This window comes from Apteryx mantelli, chromosome 23 (assembly GCF_036417845.1).
Source record: "Apteryx mantelli isolate bAptMan1 chromosome 23, bAptMan1.hap1, whole genome shotgun sequence".
Taxonomy (NCBI): Eukaryota; Metazoa; Chordata; class Aves; order Apterygiformes; family Apterygidae; genus Apteryx; species Apteryx mantelli.
The window spans coordinates 7,484,183-7,506,808 of NC_090000.1; the positions used below are offsets into that span (position 1 = coordinate 7,484,183).

General features: G+C 39.9%; 1 protein-coding gene across 1 annotated transcript in view; it reads left to right on the forward strand.

Moving 5' to 3' along the window:
* Positions 1 to 22,626, forward strand: part of ARHGAP32 (Rho GTPase activating protein 32) — a 272,203-nt gene that overhangs the window by 105,797 nt on the left and 143,780 nt on the right. Inside the window, exons 3-5 of the mRNA XM_067309997.1 lie at positions 20,108 to 20,199; positions 21,248 to 21,289; positions 21,651 to 21,735. Of these exons, the coding sequence (XP_067166098.1) occupies positions 20,108 to 20,199; positions 21,248 to 21,289; positions 21,651 to 21,735 (219 nt within the window). The remainder of the gene's footprint in view (positions 1 to 20,107; positions 20,200 to 21,247; positions 21,290 to 21,650; positions 21,736 to 22,626) is intronic.

Here is a 22,626-nt window from a genome sequence, read left to right on the forward strand (position 1 = left end):
ATTAGCCTACTAAGCTGAAGGAGAAATTGCATTTTGTGACAGGTCTTAGGGAGGATGGTCCGAGTGTTGCAGGACAGCAGTGATGCTCTCAAGGGGCACGTCTCACATCTGAGCAGCATGTCTCATATTGCCTTCTGTGATATGGGACCAGGCACAATTTGTTCCTAGCATTAGATCTATGGCAGTGGCAGAGCTTCAGCCTGGGAAAGCCATACCTTCTCTACTTCTGGATTTTAAGCAGTGCAGCAGCAACATTTGGAGATGGGGTAGATTTAGCTCTGCTGTGGAAGAGTCAGATTCATCTGATGGATGGGATTGAAGGTGTGCAGAGAAGCCCTGGGGCTGCGTGGGAAATCCAAGGCCCTCGTGGATAAAAACAGATTTCACTGTTGCTCACTAGATATTTTATGTATTTGTTCTTTCTCCCTTGGACTTGCAGGGCTGTCGAAAAAAGTTTCACTTTCTGTGCTGCGTTACGGTACATGCCCAGCGTTTCCATGACCAGGGCTTTCACACAGTCCTAGGATGACTTTCTGCAGCATTCTTCATATAGCGTATCTTAACCAGTAGCACTTGCATCTTAATAGCAGCACTTAATTTGAACATGCAGATTATTTTGTAGTGGTTTCTCAGATTTCATGGGTTTAATATCAGCAGTGCAGAGAAAGGTGGGACTGTGTAAATTGAGCTCGCTCATCTTGAAATGTAACAGTAGACAGATTTCTTTAGATTTTCTTGCTTCTTTCTGTCACAGCATAAAATCCTTAATACTCCTGTTGAGGATCTGAGTAACAAGTTTTCTTTGTCTAGAAGTTGCGACCTTGTCACACATGCATCTGTATTTTACATAGCAACACCTTTCCAAATGACCTTTAAAGGAAGGATGCAAGATACTCTGAATTTATACTGTGCCCTCCTGTGAGAGAGCATGCATTTCAGCTCACTTATTTTCACAAGCTGAATAAGCCTTCCTGAAATACAGTTCAAGTGAAACAGTGCTATTCATGAAGCCAGCAAGCAGGACATTTTTGTATTCAAAATTCACTGGAACATGAACATTCATCTCAATGGATTATTTAAAGTTTAAAATACCATTAACGTCTGGCCAGGTCAGGTGAGATGTATTTTGGGTGAACTGTTCTTTACACAATGTTCAGAAAAAGTATAGGTAATAAACCCTCCCTACAAGGCAAATACTTTAGTAGTAGTAAAGAAAGTACTTTTCTTTACTAAAGAAAGTTTTCGTAAGATTCCTGTCAGTTGCTGGTATGATGAAAAATAGGACTATGCATAAAGCTACTGAACATGAATTTGTGATGGCTAGGATGGCTAGGATTTGTGCTTATGTTCAGTACCCATGTTTTGACCTCATGACTTTCTGAATAAATTGTAGATGGGTAGAAAAACTTCACTTGCGCCATTTCTGGAGTTTACAGTGTTGAGTGGATCAAACTTCCATTTTCAACCTCTGCCTTATGTCCAGTCAGAAGGTAATATTCACAGGATATTCTCATGCTAGGTGCTTGACGCTGTCACTTTCTATTCTCTGTTTAAACTGTGCATCTACTGTATTCTCTCTTTTTCCTGATCATTTTAAGCCTGAGATTTCTTCCTGTGCTCTCTTTCTTCATTTTGCATTTTAAGCAGCCTCTGGTTTAGCCTTTTCCCATAGAATGGTACTTGCATGACATGTGAGTTTCTCATAATTGCATAATAAATTTAATTTTTGGTTAGCAGGTGTTTAAGTTGCAGACTTCAGGTTTTGCTGTTGCTTGTTATTTCAGCCTCTGGGTAATGGAGGCTGGACATACCTGTGTAGTTTTCCACTCTCCATTGCTTCCCGTGGTAGACAGCTGGTGGCCCAATTGGGTACAAAGCTTTGTCACTTTAAATTAATTTCATATTCTGCCAGGTGAGTAAATGCTGAGACTAGCAACAATACAGAGAGCTTGGAAAATTCTGACACAATAGACGGATCTGTGATGCTAACTCGTTTGTCTGTTGAACTTTGCCTTTGTACATGTTTTTGCAGTTTGGGACAAGGTGATTTATGTATTCGCAATTAGAGGAACTAGTACTAGTTGTCCCCATTCCCTATCTTATCTGCAACATATATGAAAGTGCTTATTGTTAATTTATTTAAGTCCTTTATGTTTCCAAAGCTTTTTCTTAAAACAAATAAGTTAAATAAAGATATTTCTAAATGTATGGAGATTGAATGACCTCCTATACTGTGAATATATTAGGCAGGGCAGAAACTATTTTTAATGTTTCTGACATTAGTTCTGGGCACCTGAGTAACTCTAGTCCTTTGGTCGATACTACTTTCATCATCTTTACATTCATCGTTTGTACTTTCATCTACTTTTTTTAAACTCCTTGTTAGTGTTTATGATCTAGCAGAAAACTAAGTGATTTTGTATTGGAGATCTGCTTTGGGGTATTTCTGGTGTTTCTTGTAACTTTGCAGTATTTATGAAATCCTATGCAGTAAATTTGGAGAACTAGATTGAATGCGATGCAACACTGGATGGACAGACTTTATGGGATTTAGGTAATAGGACAGCTGCCCGACCAATCCTCGAGGACTGTCATACTTTATATCTCCCCCTACTTATGTTCTGTATTTTTAGAATTTGGTCTTATTAGATATATTGTTTTTCTCACTGTCTCAGCCTCCTATTCCCACTGCACAACTGTCCTGCTGGGTAACCTTCAAATATGCCATTTTTTCTTTCTCTGCTCCAGTTCAGAAAATGGAGTTGATGATACTGACTTTCTTTGTAAAATACTTTTGACTTCTAGAGATGAAAAGCTGTATTTGAGCTAAGTCATTTTGCTGTGTATGGATTTTCTAAAATTTCTCTGAGACAGTTAGGATATTTTAAAGGAAAAGAACATCTTTTTCTGGTAGGGAACTGAGGAGTACTCTGTTTCTATGTAATAAGAAAAAGTTGTGAAAGAGAGCCTTTTTACCATAATTTCTTATGCAACTCTACAAAACAGCTGTCCTCAACCTGTTGTTAACTTTAGCATAAGTTGGTATTTTTCTCTAATATTACAGTTACCTTCTGTTATTGACCATCTGACTTGCTCTCTGCACCTCTTTATGAAGATAGTAAGTTACAGTGTTTTAAAAGCAGTCTGCTAACAACCTCTACCACCAGTGTGCACGCACAGGCGCACACGCATGCTCCCCGTCTCTCTCTGTCCCTGCCTCTCTGTCTTTCTTTCTCCATTGCCTTTTTCTCCCATTTATCTAATTTTTGTGGAGAAGCAGGATTAAAGGAGGAACTATGAAAGTCTTTATTCATGCACCCTTTTAAAAATCTGCTGTCACAGAAAGATATCACCATTTTGAAGCTGCATTCAACTGACAGGCAGTCCTGCACTGGAGATAAGGTGAAAATACTGAGTCCAGAGCTAGAAATAGGATTTTCTTTTTTATATTTTTGCAAAAGGTAGCTGCACTGTCTGCCACTTCTTCCAGCTCTGGAAGCTTTCAAAATAGGAGTCCCTAAAGCTGTGGCAGGTTTATTTACTGTGAGATTTCTGATGTTTTTCCACAGTGTCCTGAGCACAAGAATACAGGTGATCATTCTTACGCTTGGTCTCAGCCTACAGTGAATGTCTGCAGGGATTCATTCATGAGTAGATCGCTGCTGGATGTGGGGCTTAATTTCAGTTGCTGCATCCATCCTTGTTTTAGTTCCATTGATTTTGCTTTTCCTGATGCACTCAGCTTCATGACTTTGTCCACGAATTCTTCAGCTTGAGTAAGTCAGCCTTTCCCACCCCTGGTTCAGCTCTAGAGGATAACTTTGGGGATCTAGAAGGATGACTGCCCATAATGAGGTTTTGAGATGATAACTGTAGCATCCTCAAGTGTTACTAGTTCATGACCATGTTGCCTAGGTATGATGCATGCTCTAAATTGCTGTGACCATTGGGAATTCTTGAATTTGGCAAATGAGTAAGTGAATTGGAAGACAGATAGTTGGCAGTTGGTATAAGTCATCCTTTTTACCTTATGCTGGTGGAATTTTCTTAGGAAAAATACAAGCCTACAAATGCTGTAAAAGTGCCCAGGCATTAGACCAATATGAAGTCCCTGGAATTTTAGTTCTTATATCAGGTCAGATGAATCCTGAGAACTGTAGTATTTTCAGCTTTTGATACTTGATAAGGTAACATACCATGGTTTATGAAGATAACGACGGCTTTTTAATGAGACCTCAATATATTACTCTCTTAAATCTGGGGCAGGAGTGAGGAGAAAGCTATTTTTAAATTCAGTTTATAAAAACGTGTGGATATTAGTGAGTTATAAAGGTTTAAAGAAGGATTTTACTCTCCTTTGGTGCCAGGGCAGTTTCTCATTGTTTCTCATCATTCTCATTAGCCCAGCGTTGCGGTCTTGACTGTGGCTTCTTCAAGAATGGGTAGAAACAGTAAAAGTACATAGGGATTTTTTGTATTATTTTTCTTTGATTTTATTTTTTTAGTATTAAAAACATCAGGCATGTTTCTGAGTATGTCAGTTCTGACCCAAGCTAAGACAAATACTTCTGGGAACTGTGTCAAAAACCAAAGAACAATGGAGTCTGTTAAACCCACTTGCTTGGCCCTGTCAACGGTGGTGATTTCCAAAAAGGTGGTTTACTGCAATGGTCTCATCTCAGCAACTGAGATATATAGATACAATATCCTTTAACATGTCAAAAAAATGACATTTTGGAATTTTTATTCCTGTAGCTTGCAGTTCTTTGTGCTTTGTATACATATGAAGCAATGCCAGAATTTTACACCTGGATATCTGGTTGTGAGATTTTAAGTAAGTATGCAGACAGTTTTATTAGGCTGATCCTGCTTTCAGATGGGTTGAATGCCAAAGACTTCTTAGGAAAAATGGGTGCAGTTGAACTTTGAATGCCTAACTGCAGGATTTTTTGGTTTTTTTTAAGCTAAAAATTTTAAGTTCTCAAATGTAGAGGAAAATTTCCATAGATAAAAAGCTGGGATTCAGTTTTTCCTTTTGCTTTGTGAATGACTTAGACAAATGATGAGGGAATGAGCTTTAGATATTTGGTCACCTAAATGCTCCAGTAGTTGGCTCCTGATGTTTTCAAGGCATGCTGCACGCATACCTGAATCTTTTAGGTGTCTTAATACAATACTGGCTGAAAGTCTCACTTAGAGTCATTCTGTTTCTTAAATGCTATTGAAAATGTTACCTTAAAGTTGGGAGGTTAGTTTTACGCTCGTGGGAAAAAGGTCTCAGGCTTTTGACTTGCCTGGGTTACAAAGCCTTCTATTAACCCTATGGAAACTGTAGCATCTTTTCTGTCCAGCAGTCTATTATTCTGCAACATTTTCACGTGAATCACCGCAGCTCAGACTGTGTAGCAAATAGGTCACAAGGTGCCATTTGTAACAGAGATAATGATGGGACAGTGATGGGATTTTGGATAACGTGGACAGTAGGAGCCTTGATACGAGACAAATGTTCCATACAGCACACCAAGCAGTCATCAGACTGCAATAATATTTTGGTCAAAACAGTTCTGGTCTGGCATTGGACCAGTAACCTATATTTCATTTTCTATTCACATAACTTGTTTTCCTTATTATTGCTGTATGAATCAGATATATTTTTCCCTCGTTAAGCTTTTGGCAAGGTATTGCATTGTTGTCTATGGTCCTTTCCCTCCCTCCTCTTCTTGGTTAGGAGCCATTTTTATTTCACAGGCTAACTCCCAGCATGGAGCTTGTCCCTGGGAAGCTTAGGACAATCACTTAATTGGCACATTGGCTTCCATTTTGGTTTGCCAATTAAATGAGTTCAATTAAACCAGAATGGATACTGTATTTTTGGAAATAAGTATTAATTTCTAGCAATCATTTAATTTTCATTGGCGATACTCTAGAAAAAATTGTTCTAGTTACATTTACTCTCTTTATAGTGTATGCAGTCTTGCAGAACAGTGTTGCTCCAGGAGAAAAATTTGCATTTTCTAAATTTCTGTTTTAAAATCTGCATATATGCAATATTTAGCAAAGAAGGAAAGTTTTAGATTTTGGTGAGACAGGACTGGTAAATATTTCGTAGTTCACTATGCACAGTTTTAATGCACCCTGTTTTTTACATACCTGTACTCCTTCAGAGCATTCCATTTCTCATGTGCTCTTTCTCCAGCCCCAAACTGAGCAATTAATAAGAAATTCACATTGTATCTAATATATATGTATTTAGTTGTAATTTATTGTTTGTTTTCCTGTGCTGTAAAGGATTGATAAGTTGAACATACCTCTCGTAGATGTCTTTTTGCACGGAACACTTCAAAAATTGGGTCGATGGAAGCTTTAATGATGGGTGAATGTGGCAGCTATTTAAGGTTAACAGTGGGTATTAATTTGCTTCCAGAAATGCTTATGCCTTTTTCAGAGCTCCCCCTTTTTTTCCCTGTCATTCCTGATATGCTAACTACCTCTGTATTAGTATTTTATTTGGGGCTGGATGTAAAACCCAGCTGTTTTTATTCCTCTGATCATCCATAAGGCTCCGTTGTTTGCCATCACAAACATGCATTTTGCATATCTATCGCAATTCATTCCAAAGTGAATCCAATGCACATCAATAAATAGTGTCTTACTAAGTGAAATGTTTGGGTCATGTATTTACATGTCACCACGAGCGCTTCATCTTTTATAGTTGTGGGGAATAAGGGTAATCAAAAAGACAAAGATGGCACTGGAGTGCTAATTTTTTGAATGCTCCCAGTAGCCCTCTGCTAAATTGCCTAAGTACACAGAGGCATCAAAATGCATTAATGTATGTTAGGCACTTAAGCCTGGGTTCATTAAGGCATCAGGGAGCCCAAGTGCCTGTGTTTATCATACTGCGTGTAGAATACTGTGCTCAGCGGCGTATGTGATATCAGTAGTAGCTATGTGGCAACGAATGCCAGTTTTGCTTAGTCTGTCAGTGACCAATCTGAATATCCTGGGTTTTAGGTAAGAGATTTCCATAATTTTAGGTTCAGTTTTGGACAGTTTCACCTTCATGTTCTCTGTTCATATCCCGATATGTTTTATAATTATCACCCATTTTCTACTGGAGTGGGCTCAGTCAAGTTGCCTGCTGGTGACAGTGTGGTGATGCTGTTGTGATGGCTGGTGTTGGCAATGCTGTGGTAATTAGTCCATTTATTCACCATTGTAAGTTATGAGAGGAAGTATGGGATAAGCACCGAAAATTGGATTATGTTGTCCTGACCCACTTCATTTCCTCCCCGCCCCAGTCCAAAGATACTATTTTTTTAAGCATGTTTTGTTTTTGCAATATAAATGCTGTTTGTTTGAAATGTACTTATTTGGTAGATAAAAATTATAGATTTATTAATCTGTCAGTTTTTCCTAGCCCCCAGCTGCTTGAAAGTAAAAGGGAACATGCAGGAATGCAAAGGATTGTCGTCTTTATAAGCATTTTTTTTTAATCAGCATTCATTGACCATTCATGAAGAGCTGGTGTTTGACCTTCTCCTCCTCATTCTCCAAACTTCTGGATGAATCTTAATTGCAATTCGATAGGGTTGGTGAGGGTTAGAGTTTTACAATTGCTCCATGCTTGAATGTTCTGCTTATTGATTACCATAATGCAAAAAAAAAAAAAAAAGGATGGAATTTTTTGAACTATTGTCAATAGATTATACTCATCTATCCCCTTCCATTCCCCACCCCAAATAACCCCAAGAGACAAACAAAAGCTGTCAAAGTATATACTGTCTTGTTAAAGGTAGTAGGCATTGATGTTTTGCCATGATTCAGCCATCTAAATTATAAAGTGATGGATTATTCTCTGAAAATGTTGGTAATCCTTAGCCTGAATTTTATTTAATTTGTTTGATGAAGTACTGTTTTGCTAGATTATTTTTGTTGGTCACTGCTGTGTTAGTATAGGTCTGTGTGATGGTGTGTGCTGTAGCATGCAGAGCCTCCTTTTTGTTCATATTTGATCACATAATGTGGTTGCCAGGGCCTAGAGGATTTTGATTGCAAAAACCAATGTTTTTTGCAATAGTAAGTCTTAACTCTGTCTTTGCTTCAGGGTTGCTGCAACAAAGTTTGTAATGGATGCTAGAGGGGCTTGCAGCCAGTGCTTTTTCCATTGATTAAGGCTTTAAATTGTTTGTCTCCCTAGAAGCTACAGCATCTCATTTGCTTCGTTTTCATCAGCTAGCATAGGATCTGTAGGCATGTGGCTGTGACCTGATTATGTGAGGATACGTGACCTCATACGATTAGACATCAGAGTTGGTTTGCATCGTTTCAAAATGAAAATTACTGTTGTTCTGAATTACATCAGCAAGTTTATCAGCGCTATGGTATCTATATGGGACTGGATGTGATCTTCAATGGGTGCAAAGTATACCGAGCTTCTCTGGATGTACTGACACCATAGTGGGGAGGAGCAAAATGCATGCAAAATGACCATCAGTTGCTGCACTTTGCTAATCTGGGTAGGCTAGATAGAGCAATGCTGCTGCTGCAAGGCGGTCATCAGATTGGGCAGGCTAGCAGACTATTCGGATACTCTCAAGTATAATCCATTTCTGCTGTATTGTAGCCAGACCTACCTAGATCAAAAGCAGTGTGCGTATACGTGCCCACATTGCATTCCTGGGCATATCTTCAATGAGATGTTAATAGTGAAAATGAGATGTTAATAGTGAAGAACCTGATTTCTTTGCAGTCCTAATAATGATACACAGTGAGAGCGCTTTTGTAGATGCTACAGAGCGTGGACCCTGTTTTGTGGTACATAAAACTACTTTAAAACCCAGCTCTGCCTTTGGATTTTGAAGTAGTCAGGGTCTAGGCAGAAATGATTGATTTCATTAACATTAAAATGGGCTGGTCTGTTCTGCTACTAGTCTAGTCCTGCTATCAGTATAATGACATTCCTGCTCATTTCTGTGACTGCTGATTTCCGTGCTCTTTCCAGAATCCCAGTCTGGTCCTGAGTTAGCAGTGGAGCTCTTTCTCCTTATGACGCTTCTGGTAAGGTCAGAACTGGCTCCAGTATTTTAAGTAGAATTGCTTAGGGTTGACATTTAGCCAAGAATGGATTTTGCCCCTCAAAAGGGCCGTCCATTTGCCCTCAAGATTTCCCGCTGCAAAGAGGCAAGTCAGGGTGTCACGTGTCACTGTAGTCATTACATTGCATAAACTACTTTGAGAAGCTTCTGTCTCTGTTCCTTCCCACCTGCCATGCTGCAGTGAACTGTCTCGGGACAGTTATGGTGACGCAGTTCCTGGGATGAAGTGCTGGGAAGTGGATCACTGAGCTAATCTCATTTAAAAATAATCCTCCAAAAGAAGTTTAGCTTTCCTTTTTCTTTTTTAATCTGGATTGTTTCAGGGACTTGCACTGTAGCCACTGAAACAGTTGCAGCTGCAGTGGGAGGAAGTAGGAGAGAGTAGCCTGGGGCCGAAGGATTGGGGCAGGAATTTCTTAAACTGTCTTTACCTCTTCAAGCCAGAGTATCATGAAACTGTGCCCTCAGGCTAACGGTGTTCTTGTTGCTCATTCTGCTTCAGAGAGTGTTAAAGAAGGGGAGTTTTAGGGTCTGTGTATTCTTGATTTGCTTTGTGGCCTGTGCTGCAAGCAAATATTTTCTGCTTGAAAGCATCTGAAGTTGCTCTTTGGTATGGTTTGAGAATCAAAAATTTTAACTACTGGTTCTTGCTTTGTGGCACAACATTTTTCCCTCTATTTATGTGTGGTTAACTGGCTACTCATGGTTTCTTCGTCTGAATAACGCAGTGTATTACAGCTTTATACATGTGTAGAAGTGTCGTCTTAATTTGGTATGTTTTTTGTCTCTCTGCATGTGCTTTTTTTATACCTCAGTCTCTGGGGGTTTTTTTCTCCCTTAAGTGTTGACCTTTAGGGAAAAAATTCTTCATTTGTACCTAATAATTTTATGAATGAAGGAAAATTTGCTTGGAAGGCTACGATTCTAGCAATCTAGCCATCAATTTCTGCAGAATCCTTTTCCTTGGTGATATGAGGAAGAGGTTGCCACTCATCTTCCTGGTTTTGCTGACCAGCAGCATCAAAAGACTTCTCTCCTCTTCTAACCTCACCTGAGTGAGGTCAGGAGATTTCAGGTCCTTGCTGCAGATCACTGTCACCTCAGATTTGTCAGTGTAATTGCTTGTGTAATCTTTCCTACCCCAGTTCAGACAACTGGCTCATTTTGGCTGAGCGGGGTTTGTTGGGTTTTTTTTGTTGGTTTTTTTTTTTTTTGAACAGTTGGTCGGGAAGGCAGATCCAAGGAACCCTGAGATCCCGCACAGTTATAGTGACCAGCAGTTGGAGGCAATTCCTTTTTCAGTGGCTCAGCCAGAGCAGGGTGTGTGATCACAGGCCAAGCTTTCCTGGGCAGCACTTGAACAAACTTAATGAACTGGCCCTTTTGTTTTGTTCAGAAGTTTATGGATAGGTCATGGTATAAATTGCATGTTACAGGTAAGCATGTTTCTCACATTACTGTGATATTATGAAGGTGCGCAAAATGAGTGCATCGTATACCAGTTGTGTATTTTATTTCATTACAACCACTGTTTTTATAAAGTGAAAGCTGAGCCCAGGTTGCCTCTGCATGCATGAGTATAAATTCATGTTAACTCCACAGACTCAACCATGTATTGGAGTTGAATATCAGGCTGCTGTTTTTCCTGCCTTCCCGATCTTTCCGCCACTGCAGTGGGAAAGTTCTTTGGTTTCTAAACCAATTTATACATATAATATAACATAACATAACATTGTCATTTGCATAATCACTGAATATGGTTGGGGACTCACTGAAGCAGTATTTGCTACTTGCAGGCTGAATTAATCTCAGGAGCTTTTGTTCTAGGAGAGCTTGCATTCCAGCGTAACAACCCAAAGCTCCACTTGTCCTTTCATAACTAAGCCTTGATTAGGACCCCCTCCTCCCTCCATGAAACAACAGACTGCAGAAATTGTGCATCAAACAGGGTGAGGGGTTTGTGTGTGCGCGTGTGGTGGTGGGGGTAGCCAGCAAGGAACTGGAATCAAAGCACTGTGCTCCTTGGATGTTCTATTTTCTGGGGCTTTTTTCTAAAATTTATTTTGTAAGCTGTACAGAAGAAGGACTCTAGCCTTGGCTGCCTTTCCCACGCATATTGTATGTGGGATTTTTGTTTTTAAAGAAAGTACATTCCTTAGCCAGTATACTATTATGCGAGGCTGTGTACTGTACCATTGCAGCTCCCTGGGTTGAGATCTTTGTGAATGGTAATAAGGCGATCTCACTTTTGTTTCACTATAGCAATGTCAAATCCAACCTAAAAGCTCTCAGGTAGTTATCATGATAATGGTGTCCTCAGTAATTAACCATTAGTTTTTGCTTGGTGCATCCATTTTTGTCTCTAAAGCAATTGGTAGCTATGAAAGAAAATACAAGTGTGGGACCATTTTGCTGGAAATAACCACCATCCTTTGGGCATGTTTGATCCATCTGCAGAGAATCTGTGCAAGTCCATGCGTCTGTTTAAGGCCATTTAGGAAGTTTTGTCTTGACATAAAATCCCCCTACTTTGCAGAGGTGAATTTTATTTACAGTGGTAATAATACTGCTAAAGTAGGTTCATACTGCTGCCAAGTTGCTTGCTTTTTGTCTCAGACTCCCTTTACCAAATATATTGTTTTACACATGAGCTGGAGATTATTTTATCCACATATCAGTGAACTAGATCCAGAAATCCAGCAAGCTTCATTTTAAAAATGCTAGATGAGTCATTATGAATTTGTGCTTTGCTCTGTACAGGCTCATTCTTTAAACCATGCTAAATGGTTGACCTGGACTAACTCTACAGCACTAAAGCTCTGGAATGAGAGGTTTCCCTTAATTTGCCAGCCCATGGCAATGCTTAAAAGGTTTTTCTTTTTCTTATTTTTTCCCCTTCAGAAGAGAAAAGCTGGGAATAGAAAAACACATCCTGTGTGGTCTTTTGAAAGAAAAGAATTCGCTGTTAACCATGCCATGAAATAAGTACTGGCTAGAACAATTCAGCATTGACAGGGAATGTGGAAAATGGGATTAAAAGTCCCAAACTCAGAAAATGATGCACATTAAAATATCTTCTCTATTGAATGCAGATTTCCTAGTCATGGGATTAGGAATGTTCATAGTCAGTATTCAGAGTTTCACTACTGGAAGCACTTGTCATTCTTGCACTGGCTTTCCTCTATCACATTGCACATTTACTATAACACTTTAAAAGGCATGTTTAGTTGGTCACTCCATTTCTCCACATACCCTTTCCCCACATATGTTGAGAAAATAAGTCAGAAATAAACTGGATTTTCCTTTGTCCGGTACCATTCCTTTTTTTCATGAAGAAATTGAGAACCAAACCCTGTCCTCCTCAATCCTCAAACTGAGAGCTAAATTTAAAAGTATGTGCTCCTTCTAATTACTCCAGGAGTTCTGGCCTTGATTTATGCATGAATATTACCGGTCCTACAACTGTCCATTGGCACACCAGAAAGGTGCTTTTATTTATTTTTGCAAAAGGGATCAAGAAATTTGCACTAGATAGGGAGCTAAGTGATGGCTTTAATTAAAAAAAGAAATCATTTAATGGATTTTAAGAGGTTCAACTCTTTCATTCTGAAAAACATCTTTATGCCTTGCTCAAAGCTGTCTCAAAGCCATTTCTTTGCACACGGTGGCATGGATTGCTGTAATCGGAGGATGCTAGGCCCCTCTGTCTCAGGTGTGAAATTTATCTGGTGTCTTGCTCTTTTCTGAGGGAGAGTACATAGCCAGCTTTTGCAAATGTAGATGGGATTACAGGCCTCTTGGCTATGAGAGCAGGAGAGTGTCTTTGCTTTGCAGTTTTGCATACTTTCTAGTGGTTATTGAATGTGCCAGTGCTGCACTCTGCTGATCAGGCTGTGAAATAGCATGGATATTAATTAGGAAGATAAATTGGTAAATGAAGAGATGTTTCTTTTTCCTTCTTCAGTAAAGCTGCTATAGCATAATGGTTAGATATTTTTGTTTAAGCTGAGATTGTCAGAGCTAGCTACATAACCCAGATATCAACGCTCGTTCATTTTAAAAAATGTTCAAATATCTTAAGCAGTTCTGAAAATTTTATCTGGAGTCTATTAAAAGTGTGCTCCCAGTGACACAAACATCCTGTATGAAAATACTCAGGAAACCATGCATTTGCATTCATTAAATGAATCAGTGGTGAGTGGTGATTTTGCCATTGTACCCCTGAAATTTTTGGATGAATGCTAAATTTTCATCAATTAGTATACATTTCTTCTATTCAAAAACCGTGACCCAGTTAAAGCTTTCCTGTGCTCAAGTACAGTTTAATCCATTTAGGGATGCTGCTTTTGCAGATAAATGCTCCAGAATTGGGACCTTTCAGTTGGAGTTATTTTTAGTAGCTTGGACATGGTGATTTTCAGTTTAGTGAAAGCATTTTGTTTTGCTTGGTTGATTTGTTTATTGTGGATAATCAAGATAGTTATTATAACATACGAAGCAGGAACAGAAATAACTTTCTCTCCCTGGAGTGTGTTAGTGGCTGTGGAGTATGAACCTGTGATGAGCCATCTTCCTCCTGTTGTTGTGCTTCGGGCTGACTCTGGAGCAGTACTTGGTAAAAGCAGGGCAGCGCTAATGGCACCATCATCTTCACCTCTGAGTGACTGAGGGATGTTTGTAGGACAGTTTCTTTAAGTGATGCTAAGTAAGCTGTGCAAAGCAGCTGGTACCAAGCGAGCCCTGGGTTGTGGAGCTAGCTGATACCCAAGGTTCTGGATGGCCTTGAGGTCTTTGTGGATAGGCTTCCACCTCAGATGTCGAACTGTGTATACTGCCCACTTTAGTTGGTCCTCTTGCTAAAGCCAAGTAGACCGTCTGCTTATCTCCTGAGGAGTAATGACTTTTAGTAAAACTGTTTCTGCTGTTCTCCAGTAAGAAGTGAAAATATGACAAAATTTGTTGTGTTTTGTTTTTTTCCTCCCAAGAAAGTCAAGGGGAAATGAAGATGTAAAGGGAAGACTGTCATGGAAACCAATCAGCATTTTGAATCAGCTCTGATATTTTTAGAAACAAGGCCATGTGCTGAAAGAATCCAGAGCAATCTTTCTCTCCACAAACTAGTTTTGGTGAAAGACTGGTGATGGGAAGATACATAACTGTCTAATATTTATTCTCATGAACTAATTTCCCCTGGATTATCTTGCTTTGCATTAACCTTGGATAAGAGTAAATATCCATCTTGAGAAATCACACTTCAGTTGAGTAGCCTGGGTTACATGCTGACCTGTTGAGTCTTCCGTTGTATCAGCTCCTGCATATGATACCTGCTCAAGGCAATATATCAAGTATTTATGAACTGCTAGTTAGCTAGACCCTAGTGCAGGCCCCTACCTAAAGGATCCCTGCTCCCCAACTGCATCCATTTTCCCCACTGTACCTGTTATCGTGCAGGGACTCAGCCTGCCAGGCTCATCTCCTGTTATGAGCTCTTCAGTTGAGGAAGAAGGTCTAGACTGGTGTGTTCATTTTGCAGGATCTAGGCCTGATGCTGCTAATGTGAATGTTACACAGAGCTACCAGAGATGCAGTTGCAAGGTTATTTGATCATGTTTTCCACGGCACACTGCATTCAAAGATTACCTGTGTGGCTGGCGGTGGGGGGGAGTTCTTTGAACACACAGGTGACGGTGCAAATAAGAGAGACAGGTGGAAAAGAAGGAATTTTGGATAAGTGGTTATAGCTGCCAGATCTCCTAGTTCAAGAGAGTTTTATGGCAGCGTTATGGAAAACCAGTTCACCAGCTGTGGGATTCCTGGAGTTCTGTGGGATTCCACTCTTTCCTCTTCTCTTTTGCGTTCCAGTGAGTCCGTGGTGGTAGGAGGAGGATGGGTTTACCTAGGTTCATTATTCCCCCATACTGAGGATTTACAAAGACAGAGACTTTATCCCATCTTGTTCACTGGACTTTTTCTTGAATTTTATGTATATGTTTAGATTGTGTTCCATTTCTGGGCATGATGGAAGGGCTGACATGTTTTCTGATAAATGCAATGAGACTTTTTTTGAGAGGGAGAGAGAGAGAAAATCCTTTCATGTTAAGCTGTGGAGTTGTTAGTTTTAAATTATTTATAACTGAGGTTTTGTGTGCTAGTGAGAGCAGTCCTGAAGTTTGCCAAACAATGACTATAAATATAAAGACCAGAAATTTAAAACTTGAATGTTTAAAGCTAGACACCCTGATTTGTGAGAACTCTGGTTCCCACGTAGTTTAGCAGTAATACTTTAAAATTGCACAAGTGATGCAAGTGCTTCAGGGGTCTGCCTGATATTCAACAAGCAAACAGCTGTAGTGATTTAAAAACAGAATGACCAACCCTGAGAAGGGTGGGATGGACAGACAGGCATTCTTCCAAAATCCCATAGAGTAATCATTTTAGTAGCACCTGTCTGCCTCACTATTGGTGTAGGTATCTGTTATAAAATAATTAAGTTTTCAGATATTGTCCCAACTGTTACTAATATATGTGTACTCTTTGAGTGGGCTTGTGATATGAGAATATCTTAGTCCAGCTGCAACTGGTGGCGTTGCTTAAAAGCCTTCAACTGAAATATGAATGGACTGGTGATCCTGATGAAGTCAATAGACTGGGTTCTGAATCAAGCCTTAATTTGTTTACCAAGTTTTGGACCAAAGCAGATTGATACAGCAGTGACATTAAGCTGTGAAAATTGGTCTAAATAATTTGCATAAACAGATTTGCTATGCAATTACTGGGTTTCCACAGAACAGTGATGCATAGAAAATAAGGAACAGAAAGAAGCAACTGAGGATGCTAGCTAGCTAATTTTCAGATGTAAATAATTCAGCTGTTTCAAAGTGATTTTTGAAATTAAATTACTGTGACATGAAGCACAAAAGATGACAAAACTCATCCTGGATGTTTTGTTTGTATTTTGAGAGAAGGGTAATCTAGGATGACAATTTGCAAGCCAGGTTTTGGATCAAAACAGGTACAAACTAATAGTGAATAAAGTGTGCATTTATGCAGCTGTGTATCTTTGCTTAAAGGGATAGCAGCTGCAGTTTATTTTGGAGGAACATTGCTTATAAAATTGCAGTAAGTTTTATCTTTCTTTTTTCCCCTGTCTATTCAAAAAAAAAAAATCTGGTGTTAGTTTTGGCTTATACAAGATCACCATTTGGTCCATTTTCTTTGACTGTGAGACTTCTGAGAGGTTGTTGTTCTGCAGCTGGGTCCAAAGAGCTCAAATCTAATTGGAAAAGCAACCAAAATTAATTAGTGTGTCGCATCTCATTGTAGTCCATTTAAAGGGATACATACTGGTGGAAAGGGGAGAGGCAAAAATCTCTTTCCGGCAAGATTTAGACATAACTCAGTTGGGAAGGAGAGAATAATATGACTTTTTCAGAGAGAGATGCTGGCATTTAAGTCTCTTGGAGGTGTGGGTTTTGCCTATGCTGCTTTGAGTCAGATCAAGGGTAGTCTCTACCCACTGCTGCAAATTGGCCTGAAGCCCATCTTTTTCTGTCAGTCTTGTTTACCCATTTTTATATCCCACCAGCTCCTACTGCTCATGAAGATGAAAAATTATTTTTCTTCCTTCAAAAATTCTGTTCCTTGGAAAATTAAAACTAGCACATCCAGCTTTGCCTCAAAGCTACTTACAGAAATGGCATATTTATTACTGTAATTAGTTATTTTCTTATGTAGAAGACCTATAAGGTTTATTAAATTGGCGATCCTCTTAATTCACAATGAGACTCTGAAGCATCTTATTACATACTAAGTAACTGTGTGCCTAAAACCAGTCAGTCAGCCAAAGATGGGTTTATTTAGGGATATAAATATTGTCCATATTTTTCTTCAGCAAGTAGGTGTGCATGTTCTGTACGTCTGTGGGACGATGTTAACTCTCTGCGTTAAAACACTGCATATGTTCAAGGCTGTGACAGGCTGTGAGAGTGAGTGTCCTTGCTTCCAGGGTAAGCGGTAATGTTGAAAGGGGAGAGAGCCTCATTCACATTTGTTGCAACATCCCTTTTCCAAGGGCAGTGCTTGAAATAATTGAACAGGAATTTGTCCCTGTGCAGAGAACTTGTAGTCTACTCAAGTCCTACGTAAACCCATAGTGATGTTGGGTGAGATGCCTTTGAATGAATGCAGATGTCTACAACTTACATGTCTGCATCTGAGTCTGGGTCATCCTGCGTTCCCTATATCAAGGGAGGAACGAACACTCCTGCAGCATGGTTGCTTTTATCCTAACCTGGTTGTCTGAAGTAGGTGAACCTGCCCCAAAGCGCCTGTCTCTCCATGATGACTATGAAAATAGCCTGGGGTAGAAACTCAGCTATGCCCGCTGTTCATGTCTGAAGTTAAATGAGATGAATCGCTCCCTCTAGCCCTGTTGCTGTTAGTTAATGAATAAAGAAATGGTGAATAGTTTTGACTTATTTTCTTCAGCTCTTTATGCTGTGGTGAAGCAGGTGTAAATTTGATCCATGTCAAGCAAAAATGAGAGCTTCGGGGAAGGGTGTAGGAAATATTCTTCCATTGTTCATCTGGTGCGTGATGCTGTGGAGTTAACAAGCTGCCCCAGGAAGCTTCCTGCTTTTATTTGAAGCTTCAAGTATTGACTACAGCTGGAGAGAATTGTATAACATAGACCTACTGCCCAATCTGTTAAGACTCTTCCAATGTTATCATGGAGAGCTGTTGTTTTGATATTGAATTTCAGCATCGGCATATTTCAGTGCTGAATGCCTCAGACACAGGAATAGAAGACTGAAGTTTGCAGGAGCCACTGAGCGGGCTGTTAGATTGCATTGTAACTGTCTGACCATAAAGTTTTGGGGGCAAGGACCAAGTTGTTTCCATACTTTAAATGGCAGTGTACAACAGTATTCTTTTATACATAACAGCTTTTGGGAACTGTTCATCTCTGTTCAGATATCTTTTGGTGGCCTAGTTTAGAAACACTGAAATCGATCTGGATCAGAGAAGTGGTCTGGTTACTCCTGTCGTTAGCAAATGAATTTAATTTAATACTTTTTTGTTCCTGGACTCTAGGAGAGGGAATACTGAAGTGCCTCTCTCCCTCTTGTTTGAGCATTCATTGTTTTGGACATTATTCGTGTTTTGTAGTGCATTGTATAAAACAGAAAAAAACTAGTTTTCGGTGATCTGCCCTGTGCTCATTCAGCTGGTCTCACCCAGCTCATTATGAGATATTCCTGGCCAAGATCAAGGACCATGTTTTTCTGCTTTATGAAGTCTGTGCTCAGTTTCTTGGTTGGTCACTGCTCCCTTCATAAAAGCCTCACCTAAAACCCCTCGTTCCTCTGGAGCTTAGGGCCTGGCACAGGACTGCCAGAGAAGCGTGTGGTGCTCGGGATCTGAGTTCCTGTGTGATGGTGAATGGCTGCCGGAGCAGAGCTTGTGACTTCTGAAAAAGCAGCTGGAGGAGGGAGAGGATGGGAGAGCACAACAGAACAAAGGGAAAAGGAGAGCTTGGACTTCTGGCCCTGTTAAAGTAAATGGCTGCATAGAAATCCAGAGGTTTTCTGAAAGCTTCATGTCTCTGTCATCAAAACACAAGCAGACAGTTGTGCTGGCAGGTACTGCAAGTGACAAAATGACTGTTCTGGCCCCGTTTCCTGTGTTCGTTGCTAAAGTTGTGCACATCCTTACGGAGAAGTTGCTGAATACCAGATATGTGGCTCAAATGATTCTGAGTCTGAGATATTTCAAAGGGTCAAAGCACGTAAGATAAAATTCTGCCCCAGGCGAATATCTCTGCACTGAAGTACCATGCAGCAGGATCTTGCTGAAATATAAATTAAACAGAAATCCTGCATATATGTACCTTTTACTCCATCTAAAGTATGAAAAACACTTTTTTGCAGTATTGGAAACCATGTAAATTTGGAAAATTGTTTAAAAAAAAATTTTTTTTAAGCATCCCTGTGTGTTTACATGTGCAAACTGAAGAAGTTCTGGACTGCTTCAGTATAAGATACAAGAATGAATCCAACAAAAGTCATGAAGCAAGGTAACAGTAGTTTTTGTTAAATTATTATTTTTGAATGAGGGGTGTTTTTTTCTTTTCTAATGAGGTGAACAGAAGAGGACTGAATTGATGCAGCAGCAGCTTGTTTTATCTTCCTGAGAGAAGCAAAACCCAAAACATAACAATGTAAATGCTGCCATTACGCATGCTGCGAGCTTTTTGCACTTTGGAAGAAGAGCATGCCATTAGGTGATAAAATGGGCAGTACTGAGTTCTTTGGTGCAGAAGGTGAAGAATGTTAAGCTACGTCATGTGTTCCAAACTCACCCTTTCCACACTCCATATACGTGTTGTTTATTTGGCATTATCTTTTTTCTTGGGCCTAATTTTAGTGATTCCGAAATTTTAATATGTTTATGCACTTATACTAATAATCTCAAATATATGTATTTAAAACCTTGCCTCCCACATATAAGCAGCTGTGTCATTATATTGATTTTCTACATATGAACTACCCAGCTTCTTCCAGTGCCTCTGCCTGAATCTGTGTGCACAGCTGTTTTGAAAATCAGGTACTTAATGAGGAGTCTAAATACAGAGTTTAGAAATGTATGTTAGACTCCTGGCTCTGGAAATCTCTTCTTTGTAAGCCAAAAGGAGTAATGAATAAGATACTGGATCTCCCAGTGATTACTACGAATTAGCAGGGCTCTACAACATGGTTTAAGAAGAGATAATCACATATTAGGTCGTAATCCTAAGGTTCAGTTTTCCTAGTTAAAAAGGCTGAAGTGCAATTTGGAAGTACACGTGAAATTTGAGCTCTGTGTGTGTATAGACACACACACACACAGAGGCGTGTGCAAACACACACAGACATGTATATGTATACATATATATAGGCTGCTGCATGGGAGGCAGTAGTCCACATCATGCAATCAGATTTTAAGTTCCTTGCTTTCCTTTTTTGTTGCAGGCAAGAGGTGCAGATATCCCCGACATTCCAGGGGAGTTGCCACTTCGGACTTGTGGCAGCACAGCAAGTATGAAAGTGAAGAATGTGAAAAAGTAAGAGCAGTGTTCTTTGGTTTTCCTGTCTTTGCTGGGCTTCCTGGATTTTAGCTATTGTGCTACAGTACAGCTAGTGCATTCTGCAATGGTTTTTGATAGCATCTTTGTCAGAGCTAGAAATCCATTCAAAACGAACTGCAGTATGCTAATGTCATCTAAAACTGGGGACATGAGAGGTTTTGTTAGCTCCCTTACCCTATTCCTGCTATAGAAGCAAAGCTCGTTTGAGTTTCAAACCTCACTCTTGCTGTATTTTTAAAATTTTGTGATTTCCCCCTAAAATGGTTTCATGTAAAAATATATATAATTAAAGAGAAGCCCAGGCAATGTATAAATTGGATTATTTTCTCCATCTCCCTATACTCAGGGAAGCTTAACAAGGACAAGTGGGTGGCCTATATATTTTTTTTATTTGATATTTTTTCTCTGATCCTTTTTTGCATTTTGCCCTATACCTGTTCATTGAGTGAGTTTTGCACAATTTTTCTTTTTCAGGGGCATTTTTTCTTCTCTGATATCCCAATCTTTTTTTTCCTGTGGGCTCACATTCTTTTGCTCTCTCTTGCACTCTCTCCCACAGAATGTAAATTGACTTACTGTGCTCGTAGTAAAGGTTTCAAACCCCTAACCTGCCAACGGGTTCGAAAGTGATCAAAATTACTTGGCTTGTCTTTGCTGACAGTGCTGACTTGAGGACTAGAACTGCCCAATACTGATCTGGGCATTCAGATCACCTCTCTGTAGTGCTCTGCTGCTGTAAGGGAAATGGCTCTTTGTTCTAGTGCTGAGCAGCCAGATGCTGTATCTCACTTCCCACTTATATTCCCGTGGGAAGAGAGAGCTAGATAATGATAATCTCATTGGCTCACCACCAGAAATATCTATAGGAGTCTATAATAGCTTCAGCAGAAGCGAGAGCATGTTGCAGAGTCAGAGGATCTCCCCGTCAGCCATCATTGTAGCTGGAGACACTTGGGAATAATTATGCCTCACTTCTGAATTTTAAAAAGACAAAGGATAAATAGCGTTTGTTCTGCACCCTCAGATACATCAACCCGGGACTGATGGGCTGTGATGCCTTTCACAGGTAAAGTTCTACTTTCCTATGTGTCTCGTGTAAGGCTGTTAATTTGCACTGCAAAAATGCATTTGTAAAGGTAGAGCTGCTTGTTCCTGCACCATTCCTTAAAGGCATGGGCCTTGGTGGTGGTGAAATGCCACACAATTCCTTAAGGATGCAATGATAAAAGCCACTTTGCAATTTAGTTTTCCTTCCTCACTGAATTCCTTTCTCCACTGTTTTGGTGCATCGTGTCAGCAAACCCCTCTGCTTCCTCGGCTTTAGGGTGAGAAAGTCTGTGTTATTTAGCTGCATTTTGTAACAGTGCTTGATGCTGAGCATTGCTTAAGTGATTTGCATCTTATGGTGTGCTTTTAATGTGCTTCAGGTTATCCTTTACAAAGGGTCATTTCCCGAAGATGGCTGAGTGTGCGCATTTCCATTATGAGAATGTGGACTTTGGCAACATACAGGTGAGTTTCAGATTTCTTTTACATACAAAGCAACATTGTGTTTGTCTGGCTACCGACTAAACTGGTGGGGGAAGCAGTGGGGGAGCTTCTCAAAGGGTTTTTGCAAAATGTTTGATAATAGGAAGTTAAAGCAATAGGGTCTCATTGTTTGGAATTGCTTTGATGTGCTAGGCCAGAATCTGTCCTCAGCTGTGTGGCCACCCCTTTGAGCTTGGAGGCAGATTTTATTTCCACTGGACATGATAATGTCACTGTTATAAGACTGCATCGAACAGTCATCATTGAGTTGTCTGTGATAACTGCATGTATGTTTTTAGCTTGTGTGTGTGTGTGTGTATATCTTTAAATGACTGTGTGTGTGTGTGTGTGTGTGTTATCAGCTCTGCACTGTGTATTGCAGCAGCTGTGTCATCAGAATACAACAAGAAATTGCCAGTCGCTCTGAGTTGCTTTTTTAGAAGTGTGCAAGCTCTATTCCTTTGTGATCCGTCCATCAGAACTATACGCAGAAGCATTTTTCATTGAGCAGGAACAGGGGAGGGTTGAGAACCAAGAATCACTGCTAGTTGCTTATAAACAGGGCACACCTTGTTCTGCACTTTCAGAAACAGGAATGCCTCCAGCATCTGCCAGCCATTTAGCCAAAAAGAGGCTACAACCTTTTCCCTTGTAAAACATTTCCTGTAATATAGAGTGAATTATTTACAGCCTTTTATGTTTCTGTACTTGACAGTTATGCAAACAGAATTATACATTCTTTTTTTCCAGTCTCTGGAAAATTCCTACTGAGAAGGTGTGCTCTGGAGTTTGGGTCCTATTTGAAATTAATTCATCTCTGGGGCAGTTCAGCACCGTTGACTAGAGAGGCAGGATGGAGTAGCTCTGTTGCAG